Genomic DNA, 20564 nt, shown 5'->3' with positions numbered 1-20564 from the left:
GAGAAAGAGGAGAGAAACAAATTGTAGCACGGATATGTGGATACAATGAGAAATATGTGTCCATGGCCTTGTGTTTTGTGCCTACAACATCAAATAGAGCAGGTCATGTTAATTAAGAATTCCAGAATAATTGGACTGAATGCTCCTTTTGTTTATAAATGATCATCTACCTTAGATAAAACCATCAGCTAAATGAGCTACAAAGAAACAATTTCATTTTTATAGATGTCTGCTGACACCACGAGTGCTATTGAAGCAAAGACATACCTTGTCAAACTCCTCCATTCTCACAACCTGTAAAAGGACTTGGCAGTAGTTATTGTACTCATTTGCAAGCAGTACAACCTGGAGAAGGTGAACAAAAAGAGTGTACAAAAAGATCACACAGGCAACGAGCTACTTTGCTTGCTTACTGAATACTTAAACGTACCATTTCATAGGGGTATTTCTTCGCTAACTCTTGCTCCCAAGGATAGACTGTCCTGAATTCAGGCAAAAGGTACTCATATCTGTCTTCTTCAGTCTTCAAATAAGTGACCAATGGAAAATAGTGCAAATCCTGGCCCTCAATGCATCAGAATTTATTTTAAACGATTAAAAAGAATCACAATTATCTTGTCACTCCTGTTAAAGGTATATTCTGTTGTATAACATTATTTTTTAATAAGATGTATTTTTTTTATAGAAAGTATGGGTGGGTGAAAGAAATAGGAAGGTTGACTAAATGTTCAAATTCCAAATAGTACATGAATTTCTTTCCAAAGCAAGTGAATATTTAATGCTATACATATCTTACACATATATTTTCTATAGCACTCATTTCGCAGTAGAAGCCTCCTAAATAAGGCTAAAGTTAGTTGGCTTTGCTATAGGGATGGCAGCATGGTTTTCATCAGCTGTCGTTACATGCACTTCAGTGCACTCATTACTGTGTTTGAGTGCTCTGCAAAAATAAGAAAGACCCCCAGTCTCTCATTTTCCTCACTTTGGTCCCCATAATTCTGCTGCTCCTGCTCTGTAGGCTGACTTCCAGCAACCCCAGTGTCACGCCAATTCATTACCCCGCACATATTTGAGAACTGCCAGGGGTTAGCCGAGCATCAGCCCCTTTTGGTGAGCAGGGATGCTGTTCCTTTTTCTTAATCACAGTATTTTAAAGACCCCTTGTGACGGTAAACTCATGGTGATTGAAGGGACACTGTCTCAGCAGCATGAGGGGCTATAACAGTGGGTTTCAGAAAAGGAAGGCTGTGCCCCACCAACTCCCCCAGTGTTCAAAACCTGGGCAGTCAGCCACAGTTTCCACTCTCAGTATAGATAAAATTATCTGAGCTAACATTTAGACAATAAAAATACTTAGCTGCCAGGTGAAACAAGAGAAGGGGGAGTAAGCATCTAGTGAGGTTATGCAGACAAAAATTATTTCATGGATTATGATGGGTTAATTGCATTTCATTAGAACATTTTATATAGCAGTTCTAACTAAATAGACAGAAAACCATTTTATTCTAAGTCTAATTTATCTAAAACTCACTGTTCCTATTTTTTGGCCATTGCTCTTGTAACCAGCTGCATCTGCCGAACTGCAGGCATCTCCACTGTGGTGAAACATACAACATGAAACCCATTTAAAAAAGCACACCAATTTTTTTCTGCATTCAGCTAAAAAAATGATCACCAAGTGGATAGATAGAGAGCACTAGGATGAAGTAGACAGCAGTGTGTTTGTGAAAACAAACCTTCTCTTTCCTGTCATTCAGCAGCCCCAGGATTTTCTAATGAATCTGAAGACTAATTTCTTCATTTTAAGATAAAACCGAGCTATTCTTTACACAGACAGCAAGGTATTAGCCATTTAACAGAGCAATATCTTCCAAATATCTTCCAACTTCCTGTACATTATACATGATTTTGTAGTTGTAGTTGCAGTTCATTTGGAATAATAAAAATCATAGACAAGCAAACAATGAAAGCATAATCATCTGTGTGCTTTGATTTCACAATGGCCCCATTTTCTGCTCCCTTTATCGGTTTAGATGACTTTTTTTTTTCCTGACAGTCCCTCATGTACTTTGCAAGTCTTCCGTGGTGCTCCACACCATCAGCACTCCCATGGCTCTGCATAGGGCTGACAACTGGCTTTGGGCTGAAAAACCCAGGCTGGGGGGCAGTGGGCTGCTTTCCTGCTTTACCATCCCCTCCCTCCCTCTCCCCATGCCTGCTTTGCCGAGGCTGGTCCTGCAGGAGAGAGGGGCAATGCTGCTAAGAAAAGGGACGTGCTGCAAGAACTGGATCCCCCCAGCTGCCCCGCTCTGCTGACACCTGCTCGAAGCCTCTGAGGACATTTTGAGCACCAGGGCCCTCATGGCCTCCCCTGTTTTGAAGGGTGGCAGTCGGGGCTTTGCAGGAAGCGTGCAGCCCTCAGTGACTGCCAGCACCCAGGCCCTCTGACAGGATGCAGCCTGCGTGCTGCTGACCGTGGGCTTTCACTGCTGTGAGACCTGACAAACCAGGGTACAGCTGCGTGTCCTAAAGGGGCAGAAGACAGAAATGCCAGCTTATCCATGTGCGAACTCAAGGCACTGAACGTGCCCCCTCATGCTCTGCTGTCCACGGGGCTGACCCTTGCCACCTTGCTCTCTGCCTGCCAAAGGCCAGGCACGTCACTACTGCATGTGTTTGGTCCCCATAAACATAAGAATGGTTAAATGAGTATGTTTCACAGTACTTCCACCAAATGGCTCGTCCTTGCGGGTTGCTAAAGCCTGTGGAACAAAATTAACAAACGTTTTCCAGTCCCTGCTCTCCCCGAGCAGGCGGCCCTTCTGCTGCTATGGCAACACCTCTCAGTGCCGCTCTCCCTCAGCGGGCCGCCCAGCTCCCTTCTCCCCATGTGTGGGGAGGATGTTGGGTGGTAGCCTTCTCCCTCCCACACCCCACAGATCCCTTGGGAGCCCTATCTGCCAGCTCTTGTCCCACCCTTGCTAGCTAAGGCGAGCACAGGCGTGATCCCGCTGCTAGCAGAGGGGCTTTGGACTCACCCGCTGCCCGTCGGGGTGCTCAGCTGCCATGCAGAAGCGGCCATCACCTCCCCTGGAGAGCGGTGCCTGGGCAGAGACAGGGCACACAGCATGGAAAGTGGGTGAAAAGAGATTGCAACGTGATACAGCAGAGCCACAGGGGTTCAACTGTGTCTCCCGATGAGGCTGGGATGGTGCTGGGAAGGGGGAGCTAGAGCTGAAGTGGGAGACGCAGAGGTAGGGATGACATGAAGACTAACAGGAGAGCAGGAGGGACAAAGGAAAAATGAAAGGAGGGAGTATGGTGAATGTGACTTCTGGATTACTCTGAGATTAGAAAGGATAATTTCCTAGAGTCACATGCGATTTTTTTATAGGACAATTACAAGTTTGCCCTACTAGAAAGTCAGAGGCCTAAGCCTTCCCTATTACTAGATCATAAAGTAACTCTCACGAAGCCAAAATTTGCTGGCATTCATACAGTATTGCCATACTCCAAGCCTCCTTGATCTGCCACAGCAGCTGCCATTTTAGGGAGGCCTCATTCTCAAAGTTCCCATTCCAAAGACACCCTAGTGTAATGTAAATTGTTAAATTCCTATAATGTATTTGGAGACCCCTTTGGTTACAGCTTTGCTTGTTTACACTACTTCCACATCATCATCAGAGTTACAGTATACATATCCTCAAAAACCCTCTAGATTTCAAAGCAGAGCAGCTCACAGGTGCTTTGTAAGAGTATCCTCTTCACTTCTCGTGTGAGCTCATTCCAGGCCAGCACCCTGACACATCCAAGGCCCCGCTGACTACCAAAAGGCAAATGCCTCTTTGTAGGCAAAGGCAAGCTATTTTAATTTTATGGCCATTTCTGTGACACCAACAAGCAAAGCTCCCAACCTGCCAGACCCTTCACAGGCCCAGTTCCTTGCTACCAGCAACCTGGCAAGTGACGATCTCAATAGGGTCAAGAAACACTGCTTTCAGTACAGTTCAGAAACCAGCCCTTTCTTTGACAGCCTGGAGGTTGGGTGGATGCGTGGGTCTCTCAGCTGGGCTTTCGGCTCCACCTTCCCCTCAGGTAGATGCTACAGGAGAAGCACCTGCATGTGGGCCTCGGTTCAGGCATGGGAGGAGACAGCAGTCATTTGGGACTTGTTCACTATTCAAAGAAACACCCCCATCTCTGCCAGAGGGGAATGGCAACAAGCCAGTAAGGTCTATCCCACTTGTTGGGTCTGGTCCATGGACCAGCATTTGGGCTGCACTGCAATGGCGTATTCAAAATCTTCTTCACTATTAGCTGGAAATTTCCATACCAAAACGCTCTTACAGATTGAAGCTTTATGGATTAAATACCCCCAATATATAATACTTATTATATTGGATGACATAAAATTAATTCATGTTTCTAAAAGTATTGACCCCTACAGAGAAGACAGTAAAGATGAGGTATTTTCTTACGCATTCCTGTTTATTTGCAAAGGATATACAACCTGATGGAATTAAACTGAATTAGATGGCCAAGACCGCTGCTTATTTTGTATGTGGCCTATTTTATTTGGGGGTATGGGGGGTGGATTAGTGGTGCTCATGCCTCTCCAGCTGCATTTGATTTGTTGTTGTTGTTGACTTTTATTGCTGTTGTTCGTTTGTTTGTTTGATTGTTTTTACTGATTTCTATTTTCTTCCGCTGTCCTTTAACAGACCCTAAGAAGTAGTAGTTGCACCTGACTGCCCAGGGGCTGCTGTTGCTCAGGCTGGCTCTGGACAGGGGCACTGGCTGTATTTAGATTGGAAGCTGCTCTAATTACAGCTGTCTGGCTTCACACAACAGCTGAAATGAAGGAAGCATCAGACAAAATACTTTCATAGTTAAGAGACTTACAACTCTCAAGAGAATTGCAACTAGAAAGATTATTTTTTTCTGAATAAAATTTATTTTAATATTGAGTGCATTGATAGATAGGGATGTCACTTCAGCAAGGATCTCATTTGAAACGAGCCTCGAGTTGCCTATGAATAATTTCTTTGAACTCGACAACTGATTGCCACTTGATCATGTACAGAACCTGATCCCTTGCCCTGCCCTTTCCTTATCCTTGCTCTGTTGTCACTCTGTGGACTGCTGCAACATGGCTCCACTGTAAAGCCAGCAAAGACAGGCAGCAAACCCACAGGGATAATTTTTCCATTCTCTTGCAGTGTGTGTATTCAATTAAGTAACTATACTATAAAATACCACAGACAGGGAAACAGCTTTCATAATAGCCAGAATATCTGGGTGCTTAATAGCCTCTCTTGTATCCCTAGAACACTCATGCTATAGACAGCTGCTATAACCCCATTTAAAAGAATGGAAACCGAAGTACAGAATCCATTCATACACACATCTCCTCTTTTTATTTTCTCTCTTGGAGAAATGCAAGTCTGTAGCTTGTTTATCTCAACCATGACCTTCCTCGCCCTGCCTGCAACTGGGATGTGATCAAGTCTACAGTTAGCTTGCCTCAGTATCCTACATTCATCAATTATTTCTAGATTTTCCATTTTTGCAATCAATTTCCACTCCTGCCTTATACATTTTCTCATTGCTGTTCTCTTACAAGTGGTGATTTTAAAATCTGAAATTTTAAAACAAAACGAGGGAAGCATTTTCAAAGTAATATGCCTCATTTTTTCAAGGAGCAAAATCCAGATAACATGATTGCACGTAGGACTCTTCAAAACAGTGCAGTCATTTATACTTTAATACATATCTCTTCACCCTACTGTTTACTAAGGAGGTTGCTACAATGTCAAGAAGCAATTGTCAGTACATTTATTTGAGCTCCCATTTAGAGTCTCTATGTATAATGCTCCTTTAGTTTTGTCGAGTGTTCCTGTTTTTAAGACCTACATGTCTAAAATATCCAATTTGAGGAAATCCAATAAGGCAGGACACTTATTCAAGATGGATTTTCCTTAGAAAGGACATTACTCACTGGAACAGCACTTCTATAGAGTGTATAAGAGAAAGAAAAAATAATAACACTGTTGACAATGCTCAGCAGATGGTTTACAGAGTTCTAAATGCAGACGATATATAGACTGTCAGGTGATATTTTATGATTAAAACATTTAGAAAACAAACCTGAGATATTTTTTTTCGGACAGAAGAAAGCAATACCGTGCATAAAAGGGAGAGTTCTTCTTGATAGCTATTCCATCATAATGATACCTAGAAGATAAAAAAAAAAAAACTGATCAACAGACAAGCCTGTGGTTTTCAGGAGAGTCAGCAAAGAATTCATATTCCTCCACTGAAAGCACATTTAAGCAAGAAAAGAGCAAGTAAAAAAAGCTACATTTATTTTTTAAATTCTGCGTTTTTAAAAATTCTGCTTAAAATTTATTTCCCTGATGCAAGGTACTTGCACAAATGTTTCTAGAATGACTTTACAATATTTTTTAACATTTTTTTTTTTTCCCAGAATAATATCTTCTTTTAAATGAAGAGCTGTAAGCCAGCACACATGATGCAACAAGTTTGCGTGGGACAACTGGAGAAGCTGAGGTCCAGAGTCTCAGCTGATAGTTTCCATGCCCCCCCTGAAGCCGAAGGCTTGCGTGCAGCTGCAGCGCAGTGCTTTACACCAGCTTACGGACTGGTTGGCCCATCGGTGGAAGCTAAAAGCAAGAAACCTGCAGGACCTGCTATGGTTTTATGCCCATCCTGGTGAGCAGTGGGAGCCAGGTGCCACCAGTGGGTTCTGCAGGAGCCTTTCCAGACAGCATCACCGCCCGCTGCAGGGTGGCCAGGGAGGTGTCTGGCCCTCAGCAGCCACCAGATGGTGACCTGCTGCCGGTGGGAGGCCCAGGGCCACCGCGCACCAGGCGAAGCCCGGGAGCATCTGTGGCGAGGCACTCCCAAAACGCTGGGTCTCGCCGGATCAAGCTGATAGCAAGCCCAGACTAGTGGGGAAAAATCACAGATCAAGCAAGGGCATGTCACTCGCCAAGCCAGTGCGATACAGCTGCTCCAAAGGCTTGTGAAATTACTGCGTCTCAGTGCCCTTAAAACAGCGCCTTTTCCAGTCTGGATGTTCAGAGTGTGATTATATATTTGGACAGTGAATCAATGCAAGTGTATCGATCTCAGTCCTCCTGCCTGTGCTCTAGAGGAAGTGAGGGAAGGGAGATGGAGGAGGAGATCAGATCTGGGCTGATCTGATTTATCTGGTTTTATGCTGTGTACAACAGTTCTTTTGACCACCAGTACCCTCCGGGTCATGGCACAGATACGTGCAAGGATGAGCACTCTGTGCCTGCAAGCACATACACCACTGCTGCCTGCTCCACATCGCCCAGCCCCAAGCATCCCGGACACTGTGTCCCAGGAGCACTGAGGAAGGCTGTGAGGTCCAGCAGCTGCCTCACATGAGCCCAGCTGTTAAAGCAAGGACAACTCCGAGCACTGATTTTTTGAGAGCTAGTGTTATTTGCAACTCATATGCTAGTGGAGCTGCTCTGATGTGGTGGATTTTGTGGAATTAACTCCATCTTCATGTATGTGGTGACATCATGAATCTCTCTGGGTCTGTTTTTGCAATTTGGGACGGACTTGAAATCAAATATTCAGCTGCTGTATTAGTGCTGGAGCTGAAAAATCATCCATTACAAAAATCTATTAGAGCAGTTACACATAACATTTTTTAAACAAAGGAAGCTAAACCAATACCTGGCGCTGCCTCTTGTGCCCAGCCTTCTTGTCCCCAGACCCGGGAAAACTAACCGAATAAGCTAAATAAAAGAGAAAATTACAGTTACTTAGCAAAATCATTCTAAAGCACAAAAGCGTATCTACTACATTTTTTTCTCCTTAATCATTTCTTTTGCTTTCCATGACTTGCAGGCTAATACCTGTCCTTACATACCTCTCAAATGGTAACTGCTGAACTGAACTCAATCAGGCTTTTGCGGATCGAAATCTAAGTAATTTAAGGGATTACCTCCCTCGGGTAGGAATTTCTATTTTTTTTTTTTTTAGACCAGCTTGTTTTGCCTCGCTCGCACTGAAGCACACCCAACACACACAGCGGGAGACCACCCACAGCCGGGTGGGTGCAGCAACCGGGGGAACTCGATCTGCAAGAGCATGTCTGGCTGGGGGCCTGTGAAAGTGCCGTGACTCTCCAGTCCTCGGCCAGCCCTGCGAGCCTTACTCATCCCGGCAGGGTTTACTCACGCAGCCCACTCGCTCGTGCAAGGCTGGGGTCTGACTTATCTGGGTTTGAGAGGCTGCATCAGCGAGCTGCAGAGCAACCTTTTGACCACCCCCGTGGTAAATGTGAGCTGAGGTCACGCAGCATCTGCCAAGGTTAAGCCCTGCAGAATAATAAGATACTGTCGGGGCAATAACCCACTTCACCATGATTATTCTGCATGAGCTATCCTGTGAAGACAGAGCGTAGCCAGGGGTGGCTGGAGCTAACCATACAGCAGGAAGAGAGAGAGGATCGAGTGTGCAATGCTGGTGTTGAGCAAGGGGAGCCTCCACTCAGCAGCACAATGTCTGGACTTTGTGCAAAGTGCAATTTGTTGGCCCAAAGGCCCACTCAAGGACAGACTTCCCCAATACACACCAACCTGCAGCCTCAGTGTTAGCAGTGCTCTTCTGGAAACAGGGATATATTTGGGCAGAGCAATCAAGCAGATTGAATTAATGCCATCTTAAATGACCGCAGCTTGATTCACACGGGGCTTGATTGCTAAAATCCTCACAGTCATGTGGTGTGGTCAGGTTGCTACAGGTTGGTGAATTATTAATAGCTCAGCCCACTAGCCAGCCTCTGGTAACTGGTTACATGTGCACCTTCGGCTGAAACCCGCAGAGCTGCAGTTCCTGCCCCCCTCAGCCCCTCGCTGCTACCTCTCGCTATAGCAGGACACACCAACCAATTCAAGACATCAGGGAGCTGCCCCCCAGCTTGCCCACTTGCACAGCAAGGAGCTGGGTAGGCCAAGGCTGCGAGCAAACAGTTGTGAGCACCGACCTCCAGCAGCTATGGCTCATCAGCTAAGCCCTTCTGCGTGACCAGACTCATGCTTCAGCCTTGCCTGTCCCAGCTGAAAAGTGCATTAGCCTAAACCACAAGAAGGCTTAGCTTACCGGTGGTAAGGCAATCATGCTGGCGCACCTGAAAGTGCACAGACAGGATGGGATTCATCTCACCTATTGGGCTACCAGGTAGAGATGTGTGAGCTAGTCACTGCAGACTCCATAGTCAATAAAGAAAAACAGGCGGTTCTGAGGTGCAGTTCACCTGAGCTGACTCATTTAGGGTGAGAGGAATCATGTGTAACTATTTATTTCTCTCCATTGACTACCGAGAGATGGTGATGGGTTGCATGGCAAACATCTCCACCAAAATGGACAAGTTCTGCCATGGGTTTGGCTGATGGGTGGTGATCCATTGAGCTGTGCTAAATCCATCACGCTGCATCATTCACTCCAGTCTAAGTAAGAGTGACTTAACTTTAACCCATTTAAAAAAATATATATATATATTCAACTGAATTGAGATAAATGATTCCTAAAATGAGGTTATCCACACACACACAATTGATTTCAGTTGATTCCAAAATTGATTGCTACCTCCTTTACTTGTATTATTTTCATTCTCTTCTAAAACAATGCTTAGCAGCTCTTGCTATGGGCACTAATGAGAGAATATTAGCAGTAAAAATAACAAACTCTGAACAAAAATTCTGAGCGGCAAACAATCCCAAGCCATTCTGTTTTCCTTAATTGGCTAAATAAAGTTTAATAGCTGTAAGTGTTTGCTGCAATTGGGGTTTCTAAGTGGTGATTGCCCTGTGGGTTGTATCAGCTTCCACTTATTAGGAGAGTGTAACTGTTTAAAGGAGATTGGGTTTTGCATCTGCATTTAGTTTGCCTGGATGATTCTGTAAAGACCTTTGTGTGTGTGGTTGGAGTAAAACCTCCCTAAGTATAATTAAACACTAAAGCATAACAAACAAAGGGGTCTTTTAAGGACAGAAGAATCAGCTCCTCAGGACTAGTTTATTAACCTGGCACAGTTTACTCCGGTAAAGCCTTCTGGAATATATTGGGAGAGCTTACCAGAAATATATTAGCAAAGACACAAGCATAGCTGCCATTCCTAGCTCAACACAAATCTCTGTGCAACTGCCACAGAAAATAAAAGAGTGATGCAACTCTCCAGATAAACCAAAGGGGTATGAAGGACAATATACAAGCCTTCAAATACAACCTTTTCCAAGCTCTTTGGCTGAATTACCCTATTACAGCAAAATACATTACATATGCACCCTTCTCTATTATTTAATCTTTCTTGGTATGCACTGAGTATATTTGATACAAACTTATCCAATTTTCTGTTTGGGTATCTCAGCTTCTTATCTTATATATCCTGTCTACTCGGTACCTTTCCAAAGGTGGCTGAATTTACTTGATCCTTGGCACCTGGGTTGCAGTTTTCGATATACATTTCGTACAGTAGCCAGCGGGGTACCGTGCATCCTTCACACAAATAGAAATTGTCAGCTATCCTTTAAAACAAACAAACAAAAAATAATCAGTTTATGTCAGAATTAGAAAACAGGGTTGTTAATGCGAAATTTTAATAGTTAATCAGGTTTAGAGTGAACTCCATAGAAGTTACTAAAAGGAAAGTTCTACTTTCCTTTTTATTTTTTTTCTTCCCAACATGTAAGAGCACTCATGTGAGATTCTGTTAAGAAATTAACCGGATCTCATGGTTTTTAATAAAGAAATACAACTTAGTGGTACCAATCTAATGTTAAAACCAATATGCAGGACATTAACTACTCTCTAATAGGACACAGTTTTTATCTTCTAATTACAAAGGTCTCTGCTGTACCGAAGACAATATTGTGAGCCTTTTTTTCTTCTGAAATGTCCAGGGTGATGTTTTGGGATGGAGAGTGCACAAATGATGAAGGACCAAAGTATTTTCTCATACAACCTCGCTGATTTTAGCACAAGTTTAACAACAGAACAGATTCTTAAGTTATATTTACTATGTATTAGGACCGACAGTGCCTAAACTGTTCTCAGTGTTTAAGTACTTGCCCTTTGGCCAAACCCCTCACTCATCCTACCTGTCGGAGTGGTCATAGTGAAGTCAACGCAACTATTTGCATGAGTGAGATAAAGAAGATGTGAGCTTAGTTACTTCTGACCCTAAGTTATTACCTTCACCAGAATAAAGACCCTTAGTTATGAGATAGTGGCAATGGTTTTGATGTCAGAAGGTAATAGCTTCCCCAGTGCAAATACAGAGGCAAAGCTGGAGCAGAGAGGCAGAGAGGGGATTACTTTTCAAAGCATGACACGCCGATCGTATAGCCGTGTTTTCTCACCGTGACTCCACTTCTGTTTTGCCCGATGATTTATGCATATTTAATTGTTTTATCAGACGAACGCTGGTGCAGCACAGTGCCAGTTGTTCATTGTGTCTTTACCAACCATCGGGTCGGCTCAGAGCACGGACTTCTCCCAGTTGCTCATTGAGATAACCAGTTCAGGCTTTAATTTGGTGTTGCCCACAGCATTAACAGCCTGATTCCAGGCTCTGCAGTGTTTGCCTTTCTCTATTAGCTTTATGGGTGGTAGATAATGGACAAGGCCTTCAGTGCACAGGCTTGCTAGAACAGAGGCCGCTCAATGATGGGGAGCAAGGACATTATCACCGTGCAGCCCACCTATGGGGCATTTCCCTCCGTGGGGCCAAATGGTGAATGAAACTTATTCCAGGTAAGAGTCCTGACTAAGTGCTGCCTCCCAGCAGACAGAAATACTTGTTTGGTCTAGGACAGCCATCTCAAAACCCTTCATAATTGAGCAGTCCCTGAGGAGATTAAACCGAAGTCCAAATTCATCCTTAATATAACACCACAAGCGTCGCTGGATGTGCAGCAGAAATTAATTCATGCTTCAGTTACTGATTTCTGCCAATAGGTTTGCTTCAGCACTTAACCATTTACTGACAAAATATTGGGGAATTTCATTTCTGATGTTTTCATTTATTAAACTGCAAGCCTTTTTCAAACACCAAATTGAACACATAATAAAAAAGCACTGCATATCAGAAAACAAGTGTACAAAGAGAAGAGCGCTGTGCTTGTTTTCTTACCCACTAGACCCAAAGTTCTCAAAACCTGGGTGTTTGTGGCATGCATCAAAACAAAACTGGCAAGAAAATCAGCAAGAGCAAAAGGGAAGGGAGAGGTAAGGGAGGACAATGGAGAGTTAAAGAATCACATGGGGAAGAACCTCCTCCGTTTATCTACTGCTTTCTATCCACATTTTCATTTCTATCTTTCCATTAGGATCATTATGTGTTCAATTCTCCAGGTTTTCTGGGATCTGCCACCTGTTACACGTGCAGCTTTGGTAGCCAGCCCATCACGTGGGGTAGCAAGTCTGCTATTAAACCACTTCTCCAGCAAAAGCATCTTCTGCTATTTTCAGTGCACCAACCACAAAACAGGGCTAAACCTTCAAAAATTTCAAAACCTGGAAAGGTGATTTCGGTTGAATTAAAAAATAAATAAATAATGCTTATCTTTCAAAGGGTCATTTATGATTCAGTTTTATGCAGTGTCTTGAGGCTGTGGGATGCCCTGGTGGGATGCCCCTTGTCGGGGTGTGTCTACCGCAGCGAATGGGCAGAATGACCCTGATGTTCAGATTTTGCTGAGAGAGGGGGGATAGAAGGACTGAGACTGAGGTGCTGTCGAGTTCAGGTTCTCTTACAGGTGTTGCTGTTGCTTCACGCACGGTTTCACGGAATCACAAAATCACAGAATTTCTAGGTTGGAAGAGACCTCAAGATCATCGAGTCCAACCTCTGACCTAACGCTAACAGTCCCCACTAAACCATATCCCTAAGCTCTACATCTAAACGTCTTTTGAAGACTTCCAGGGATGGTGACTCCACCACTTCCCTGGGCAGCCTGTTCCAATGTTTCAATACTCTTTGCTGGCTGGATTCAACCGTGCATGGGGAAGGAAGGCCGGGAACCCTTTTTTCTCTTTCTCTGCCACACGGCTGATGGCACTTTTCACCAAACCCAAGAAAAACCAAGGTGACAACCTCACCCCTCTGCAGCAAGCCTCCCGCAGTGCTGGGCGCAGCCGTTGCCCTCACCCCGGGGACACAGCGCGGGGAGCAGCAGGGGCTCCGCATCGCCCTGCCGAGGATGCTCCCACCAAGGGGCGGCACGGGCGGGACAAGTGACCCCATTCCCCTGCATCAAACCCCCTCCAGGCGAACCGTGGCAGGACACAGGCTCTCAGGACGAGTTCCCTGCTGTCCTGACACCTTCGGCCTTACAAAAACCATCGCGGGCGTTATCGCCGGGCCCCCTCCGTGCCGGCGTCCCCCGGCCCCATCCCTGCCCTTCCCACGGCGCGGGCGGGGGGCACGCACCAGCGGGTGATGGAGAGGTGCAGGAGGGAGGTGGGGCTGCCCTCGGACATCCCGGCCGAGCCGTGCCGGGCTGTACCAGGCTGTACCGAGCCGTGCCAGGCTGTACCGGGCTGTACCGGGCCGTGCCGGGGCCGTTCGGTACCGGCCGGCGGTGGCCGCGCGCCGCGGGGCGCTTCCAGGACGGGTCCCGAGCGCGGGGCGGAGGCGCCTCGGGACCGGGCGGGGAGGGGGGGGGGTGGGGTCCTTTTCCCTTTCCCTTTCCCTTTCCCCTTTTCTCTTTTCTTTCTTTTGTCGTTTGTCTTTTCTTTTTCCTTTTTTTTTTCTTTTACATTTTTTTCTTTTTTATTTTCTTTTTCCTTTTATCCCTTTTCATTTTTCCCCTTCCTTCCTTCCTTCCTTTCTTCCTTCCTTCCTTTCCTTTCCTTCTTTCCTTCTTCTTTTTCTTTTTCTTTCTTTCTTTTTCTTTTTCTTTCTTTCTTTCTCTTCCTTCCTTCCTTCTTTCCTTCCTTTCTTCCCTTCTTTCTATTCTTCTCTTCTCTTTTATTATTTCTTTTTTCTCTTCTTATTTTTCTTCATTTTATTTCTTATCTCTCTCTCTCTCTTTTTTTTTTTTTTTTTTTTTTTTTTTTTTTTTCCCTTTCTGTTTTATGTGCCCACCAGCAGCAGAACAATACCCACCACCTTACCACAGTCAACATCAGGGCACCGAGTACCATCCCTCTCGAGCAGGGGCTCACAGTGGCCTCACTCCCACACCCAGGTTACACCAGGGCACAAGCCCAGGTTTGGGTTGGGGCTGCTCGCTGTGACCTGAAGCCTGGGTGCCAACGCTGCCACAGTGCAGCCGGTCCTGGCACTGAGTCGTGCATGGCCACGTAGGGGTTTTATAGGAATTACAGGTAGGAGAATGAATTGTATGTAAATCAGGAGGCACAAGCATGCTGGAGAGAGGTATAAATGAACAATTACACAGCAGCGCATTTGAATAACACAAGCTCTGCTTTAATAGGTTTTGCACGCATTTAAAACATTATTTTCAGAGTTTTACACAAGGCTGATCCCATCATTGTTTAATTTCTCTTTGATATAGATAGATGAAAAGGCTGTCTGCTCTACTGAAACCCTGTAAGCACTTTTCCATTGCAAGCATCCATTATGCAAAATGAGCTTTACTACCATGTGGCTGACAAAAATAAATTATGCATGGCTGGAGCATCTAAAAGCTTCCTCAGTGGATGGGATTGCGTTACATCAGAGTTGAGCTTCTCAGAAACTCCCATGGCTGCCTCATGTTAATTAGCTGCTGAAGCCCAGGTATGACACAGACAGGCTTGCTTGCTTTGTTATGACAAGGCAACCAAAGCCAACACGCCGGTAGAAAGCTGTATTAAAATTGGAGGGGGACAGGGAACCAGAAAAAGGAAATTTACAGTGGAAGGCTGCTGCTGGTTTTCTGGTCCCTCTACGTGGCTCGCAGTTAAGGAGCAGTGCACACAGATGTCATGTATAATACATGTTGGTTTTAATCTGTAAAGCCTTGCGCTGTGCTGAGAACCCCATGGGAAGATGCTGCTCGCTCGTCAGGCCCTGAACCAAAGCCTTGGAAACTCTGCCTGCCCACACTGTGGGTATGCACACCGCAGCCAGCACAATCTGTCATCAATAAACCCTCTCGATCGCCTATTGTGGGAGCTTTGCTCACTTCTTGGTTGTTGATTCCGTACCTGCAGATACCTTGGTGGCTGGTGAGTGCAGTGCTGCCCCGGCGAGATGTCTCCCTGCTGATTCAGGCGTGCCACCCCACGCTGCCCTGGCTGCCAGGCTATGTGCCTGAGGAAGATGCTCTCATCTCCAGCTGCCAACAGCTGGCTTGCTTGCATTTTTCCATCAATCCGAGCCATGGTTCTCAAGGTCCGCAGCCAACAACTGGCTTTCTGCGCCCGCCCAAAAACTCCACAACATTTGTGATGCTCCATGGCCCCCAAGATGCCTTAACAGCAGAAACATTTACAGCTTATCTAAACCCGAAAAATGATAAACAATTTCCATGGTGACAGACTGAAAGCAAGGGCAGCCACACAGATCATAAAATCCCTGGACAACACCTACTACTCAGAACTAAGTTTTGAGGAGACAAAGCAAATGCTGCACAAAGAAACCGTCCAATTACTGCCCATGGCTTAAGATGTACAAAGAAGTAGGTCACGGATTTTTCCCTGCCCAATTGCCAGATCACAATAACGAGATAAATGGAGATGTCCTGTTCAGATCTCTACACTCCGTCATTATTTGATTGAAGTATTTCCAGTTTTTCAGAAAATGTCTCCTTAACCTTTCAATTAAATCCAATACTTTTCAGAGGAGAAAAAAAAAAATAATAAAAATCTGATTTTAAATACCAAGCTGCTAGTAAAATTTGCTTGAAAACCTGAAATCCGTTTCTTCAATTTAATGCAGTCAGATAGGACCGGGTGGATGTACACTAGGTCAAACTGTGGCAAGCCTTTATTCTTGCATAAGCTGAAAGCTGCACGGCTGTTTATTGCTGCCATGGACGTCCTCCTTGTGTAAAATGAAAGAGAAATTAATGAACGCGCACTTCGACTGAATAAAATTTTAACCTAAAATTAAGACCGTGGTTGGATTGATTAAAAGGCATGCTAAAGAAGCTCCTTTCCTCTGACCTTCACCCGTAACTAGGATAAATTTGAATCAAACCTTGAGGTAAACCAGAAATCTCTAAAATGTTGTAATGTGTGTCATTAGCACAAAGTTTCCTCTGCAGATTACTCTCCTCCCTTGCCTCTCTGTATTCAAGAGGGGATTTGGATACCCTTTGAGTTATTCTTTGCTGTAGAGATATATGGCACATACAAGAGCTGTTGTTGGAGACAGCTGTCTTGTAAAGGAACATTAAAATGCTAACATCTCTCAAATACGTAAAATATTTTAAACAAGCACCTTATAAGATTTTTAAACACATAAGCTAAAGAATATATAAAACATGGTCATAAAAGAAATTAAATCCACTATTGCTTCCATCATTACCAGCAGCAGTGGAAATATTTAACTATAATAAATTGCATGTTCCCTTACAGCTGAAAACTCCATTATGGGATTTATTTCATTCATTCTTCTCCAGAAAGAAATTGTCAACTGAAGTCGAAAATTAAAAATAAAAACAAATTCCTCTACACCACCCACCAAATCAAGGCCCTGGAGCAATGTACTATAAAATTATTGATATGAAAAGCTAAAACAATTTAGTCAGCGTTGGAATACGAGTCTTGGTGGAAAAAAAAAGATAAATATTGTGCTTTGAGAAATCAATCATTACTTTTTTTTTTTTTTTCTTTTTGTATTTCTGTTAGGTGACCCACCAGGGACAAAATGGCATCTGTGTAAAGATTTCCTGATTTTTCCTTCCTTTGAGGTCTGAATAATCCCAGTGACCTGGTATTAGCTCAATCCTACCAGTTTGCTGTGGACAGGGATCTTCAGAGCAGTAGCTACATTTCAAACTTTAATTTAAAATAAATCAACACGACAGCATTTAGAAAATACAAAGGGCTGTGACTGGTTGCGTCAAGGCATGAAGCAGTGGCAAAACCAAAACAGAATTACAATCACTTTCGCCTTGAATATTACGCTTAGACATTACAGAAGATCCTGGGTCCTTCACCAGCCACCCACTTACACATGAATGCAAGGAGGAAGAAGAAGGCCTCACTCCCAGCTGCCTACAGCAAGGGAACTCTTTGGGCATGAACACCCAGTTCAGCAAAGCCTGTCACCGTGTGCATGAGACCGCTTCATTTTGGCAAAGCATTCAAGAATATGCTTAACTTTAAATATGTACTTAGCTGAATTGTCTTGCTGAGTGGGGATTGATGGCTGAATTAAGGCATTAAACTTTAATGACAGAGCTGGGAACATAGCATAGTATGTAAATGGGGATTTGTCAGGACTAGAACAAACTGATTCAAATAATGCAATCATTATATGATTAAGATCTCTTAAAAGATGTGAAGCCATTGGAAGGGTTTAGGGTCTGCTGACTTGCGATGGGTGACAACCATCTCAGTCACTCCACTCCTCGCACCATCTCAACTCACCTGTTTTTAGAGTGTCTGGTGGGGAGACCGGGTGGGAATCTCTTCCACACAGTAGCTGAAACACAAATCTGTTGGTACAGCTTCAATCCTAGATGTTGCCCAGGGCAGCCCTGCAGCGTTGGTTTCTGATCTCCTCTTGAGTAGGATGAAGGAAGGTACCATGATAGCATTTTCAGGTGTCTCCACATTCCTCGGCATCACTGACTTCAGCTGCTTTTGGTACTGCCATCAGTGGTGCTAGGGTCCACCTGAGCATCTCTCTTCCTCTCATCCCGTGAGGCTTTGGTGTGAATGCCTTGAGGGCTCTGCCAGTCATCCTTCACGCTACCTGTGCACCCAGTGCCTCTAGGAGGGTGACCATGGAGCTACAGGCTGTGGTTTCCACCGTGTGCTGCTGACACCTGCTCTTTGTATTTCTCTCTTTCTAGATCCACTCAGGGCAGCCAAACCATTCATTCACCCAGTGACTCACGAAGATGGAGATAGGGATGAAAGCTAACTGCCTGTCTGTCCAGAAGTGGCTGAGGTAATGCTTGCCGGCGAAAGCCACTGGTTCATTTCTGCTTGGCAGAAGATGCAGCGTTTGCTCCTCCAAGTCTAGCAGTATTTTATTGGGCTTCCCTCCTTCGTTAGTTTTGTGATTTTTGTCATGTGTTTTCTATATCTCGGATATATCCGGAGTTACCTTTCCATTAACAATCTATTTGACGGCTGTGCTACAAGCTGTCAAATTATTGTGTTGGTTTTGCATGTTACAATAAGTTGAACAGAAATATATACATATTTTTTTTCTTTACAGTAAAAGCAGTGTTAAGCCATTCAGTGAAGTCGGTCAATCTCAGAGGCTGGTGGATGTTCCAGCAGCTCTGACATTAGCTTCTGTGCCTGATTCTCAGATGACCTGCAAGAGATCTTTGGCTATGTTTGTGCACCAGAGATGTTTGCACAGTGAATCAATTAGTTTCAGAGGAAGGAATGGGAATCAGGGGCATACTCGGGGTAAGAGAGAAAACATCTGCCCCCCACACCAGAGTAAACATTCAACTTTACTGTGAAGAGAGGCGCTCCAAAGTCAAGTATGTTCCTCAAATTAGAAGCCACCTAAAAACTCATAGCAAGAATGTTGGGCAAATTGTACAAACTAGAGCAAAAATGCTTACTTACCATGTGGGCTTCTGATCTCAAGCATCTGAACATCACAGTAAATACTAATTTTTGTTTATGTGGTACATCTTTTGTTTTGAAAAAAAAAAACCATACGTAGCTTCTGTTATATGGGAGTATTGCATGCTGGAAAGCCCTGGTATCATTTTGATACTAGAGGAACCATTTTGGATTACTATCTTTGGTAGGGTTTTTGTATGTGTGTGTGTATTTGTTTTGTACAACAGTGGGAAAAATTAAATTAAAAATGACAGATAAAAATATTTCATTTAAATAGCTAGATTAACCAGTGGTTTTCTTGAAAGTGTTTGTTGAAAGTTTCTATATAGTAAGTTTGACATAATTAAATGACGATGCAATTAACAGTTAATCTCCTCTGAGAATGACTTTTATTATAACAAATAAAAATCCTGCCTCAATTGTTCTTTGAATGTAAACCATGTATTATATGACTGATGTAGCTTCCTCTTCTGACCAGTTGAATTTCTTAGACCAAAGAGGCACATCAAAGAAATGTTTTATACATTTAGTGTCAGAAGTGATATGATTCCAACTAGAACTGCATACAGTTGTATAACTGTTCTCCAAATTAGTAAGCCTTATATTCCTATTATTCTTTAACAAATCTTGTTTCATCCTTAAGACTACAAAATAAAAGTGGAGATGGCATGAGTTATGACATTTTCACTTAATACTTGTACCTAAGACCCACAGTACATTCTAGAGAGAGGGAAAATACCATAACAGACTCGATAAGCATTACCACTTAACCACCACAGGAATAACAAAAACCTAAAAGCTCCAGGATCTGACAAGATCAGATCTACCAGGACGCTGTTTTGAGCAGGTGGTGGATTTGGCTCCTCCAGATATTGCTTGCAGCTTAGATAGTTCCAGTCCTCTGTGATTGCTGCACGGTCTCTTTCTTTATCGCCCTAAGCATTTGTGATTTGTCTATCTGGCTTTTGTTCAAGTAAGTAGAACACTCCTTTATACTCAAACAAGTATCATAAGGCAAACAAGTAGAACGCTCCTTCATAATGCTACAGAGCACTGTACAGATATAACCTGAACAAGCTTTATAAAGAGAATTAGTGTCTTTTTCATAGGCCATCTGATGCTGCTAGAACAAATATTGCTATTGGGAGGCCCCACACATTGTTTCAGATCCTAAAAAAGCAGCAAAAACCAAGCCAAATACAAGACAGGGACAATTGCTGTGGTAGATGAGGGTATGTTTCTTTTCCTAGTATAGTTTGTTAGGTTAGTCTGATACAGATTAGGATGAAAAAAGGTCATTTACGTAAATTTATACTATATATTTCTATTGAATAAATTACAAAATCAAGCTTTGTGAAACATTTGGTGCAAAATCCCCCTTTGACCAGCTCAAGTGTTTATACTCTCCAGCTTTTTCTGCAGCTCTGCACTGACATGAAGGATCTCCGAGGGGCTTTGCAGAGTGAACAGATGTGTTGGGACTCTGGGCCAGTCGACATCCTTGATTTACGGTCCTGATTTGTGATCCTGATCTTGAACTATACTCTAGCTGTTCCTGACGCTCACAAATACATTCCTTATTGCTAAGCATTCCTCAGATGGCTTGCATAAAACATTTCAACCACTGCAAACTTCTTATTTCAACTGTGTGCTATTTGTAACATGACCGGCCCTCCGGTTAGTACTATTGGAGCTGTGCATGAGCAAGGACTAGGGCTGAGTGAATACATACCCTAAATGTCCATTTGCATTCAAAAGGGACTTTTTATTTAGCTGTGGTTGTAAGA

The 20564-nt window shown here is 43.8% G+C and overlaps 1 protein-coding gene across 1 annotated transcript in view; it reads right to left on the bottom strand.

Annotated features, from left to right (window-relative positions):
* RFX8 (regulatory factor X8) overlaps positions 1 to 13548 on the bottom strand; it is a gene marked incomplete at its 5' end in the record, with an annotated part of 30536 nt that extends 16988 nt beyond the window's left edge. Inside the window, 8 exons of the mRNA XM_084508688.1 lie at positions 268 to 345; positions 431 to 565; positions 1535 to 1598; positions 3042 to 3107; positions 6151 to 6237; positions 7738 to 7799; positions 10469 to 10592; positions 13499 to 13548. Of these exons, the coding sequence (XP_084364814.1) occupies positions 268 to 345; positions 431 to 565; positions 1535 to 1598; positions 3042 to 3107; positions 6151 to 6237; positions 7738 to 7799; positions 10469 to 10592; positions 13499 to 13548 (666 nt within the window). The remainder of the gene's footprint in view (positions 1 to 267; positions 346 to 430; positions 566 to 1534; positions 1599 to 3041; positions 3108 to 6150; positions 6238 to 7737; positions 7800 to 10468; positions 10593 to 13498) is intronic.
* Positions 13549 to 20564: the final 7016 nt, after the last annotated feature.

The sequence above is a fragment of the Aythya ferina genome (genome assembly GCF_964211825.1).
Source record: "Aythya ferina genome assembly, chromosome: 1".
Taxonomy (NCBI): Eukaryota; Metazoa; Chordata; class Aves; order Anseriformes; family Anatidae; genus Aythya; species Aythya ferina.
This window is presented reverse-complemented; position numbering and strand designations above follow the sequence as displayed.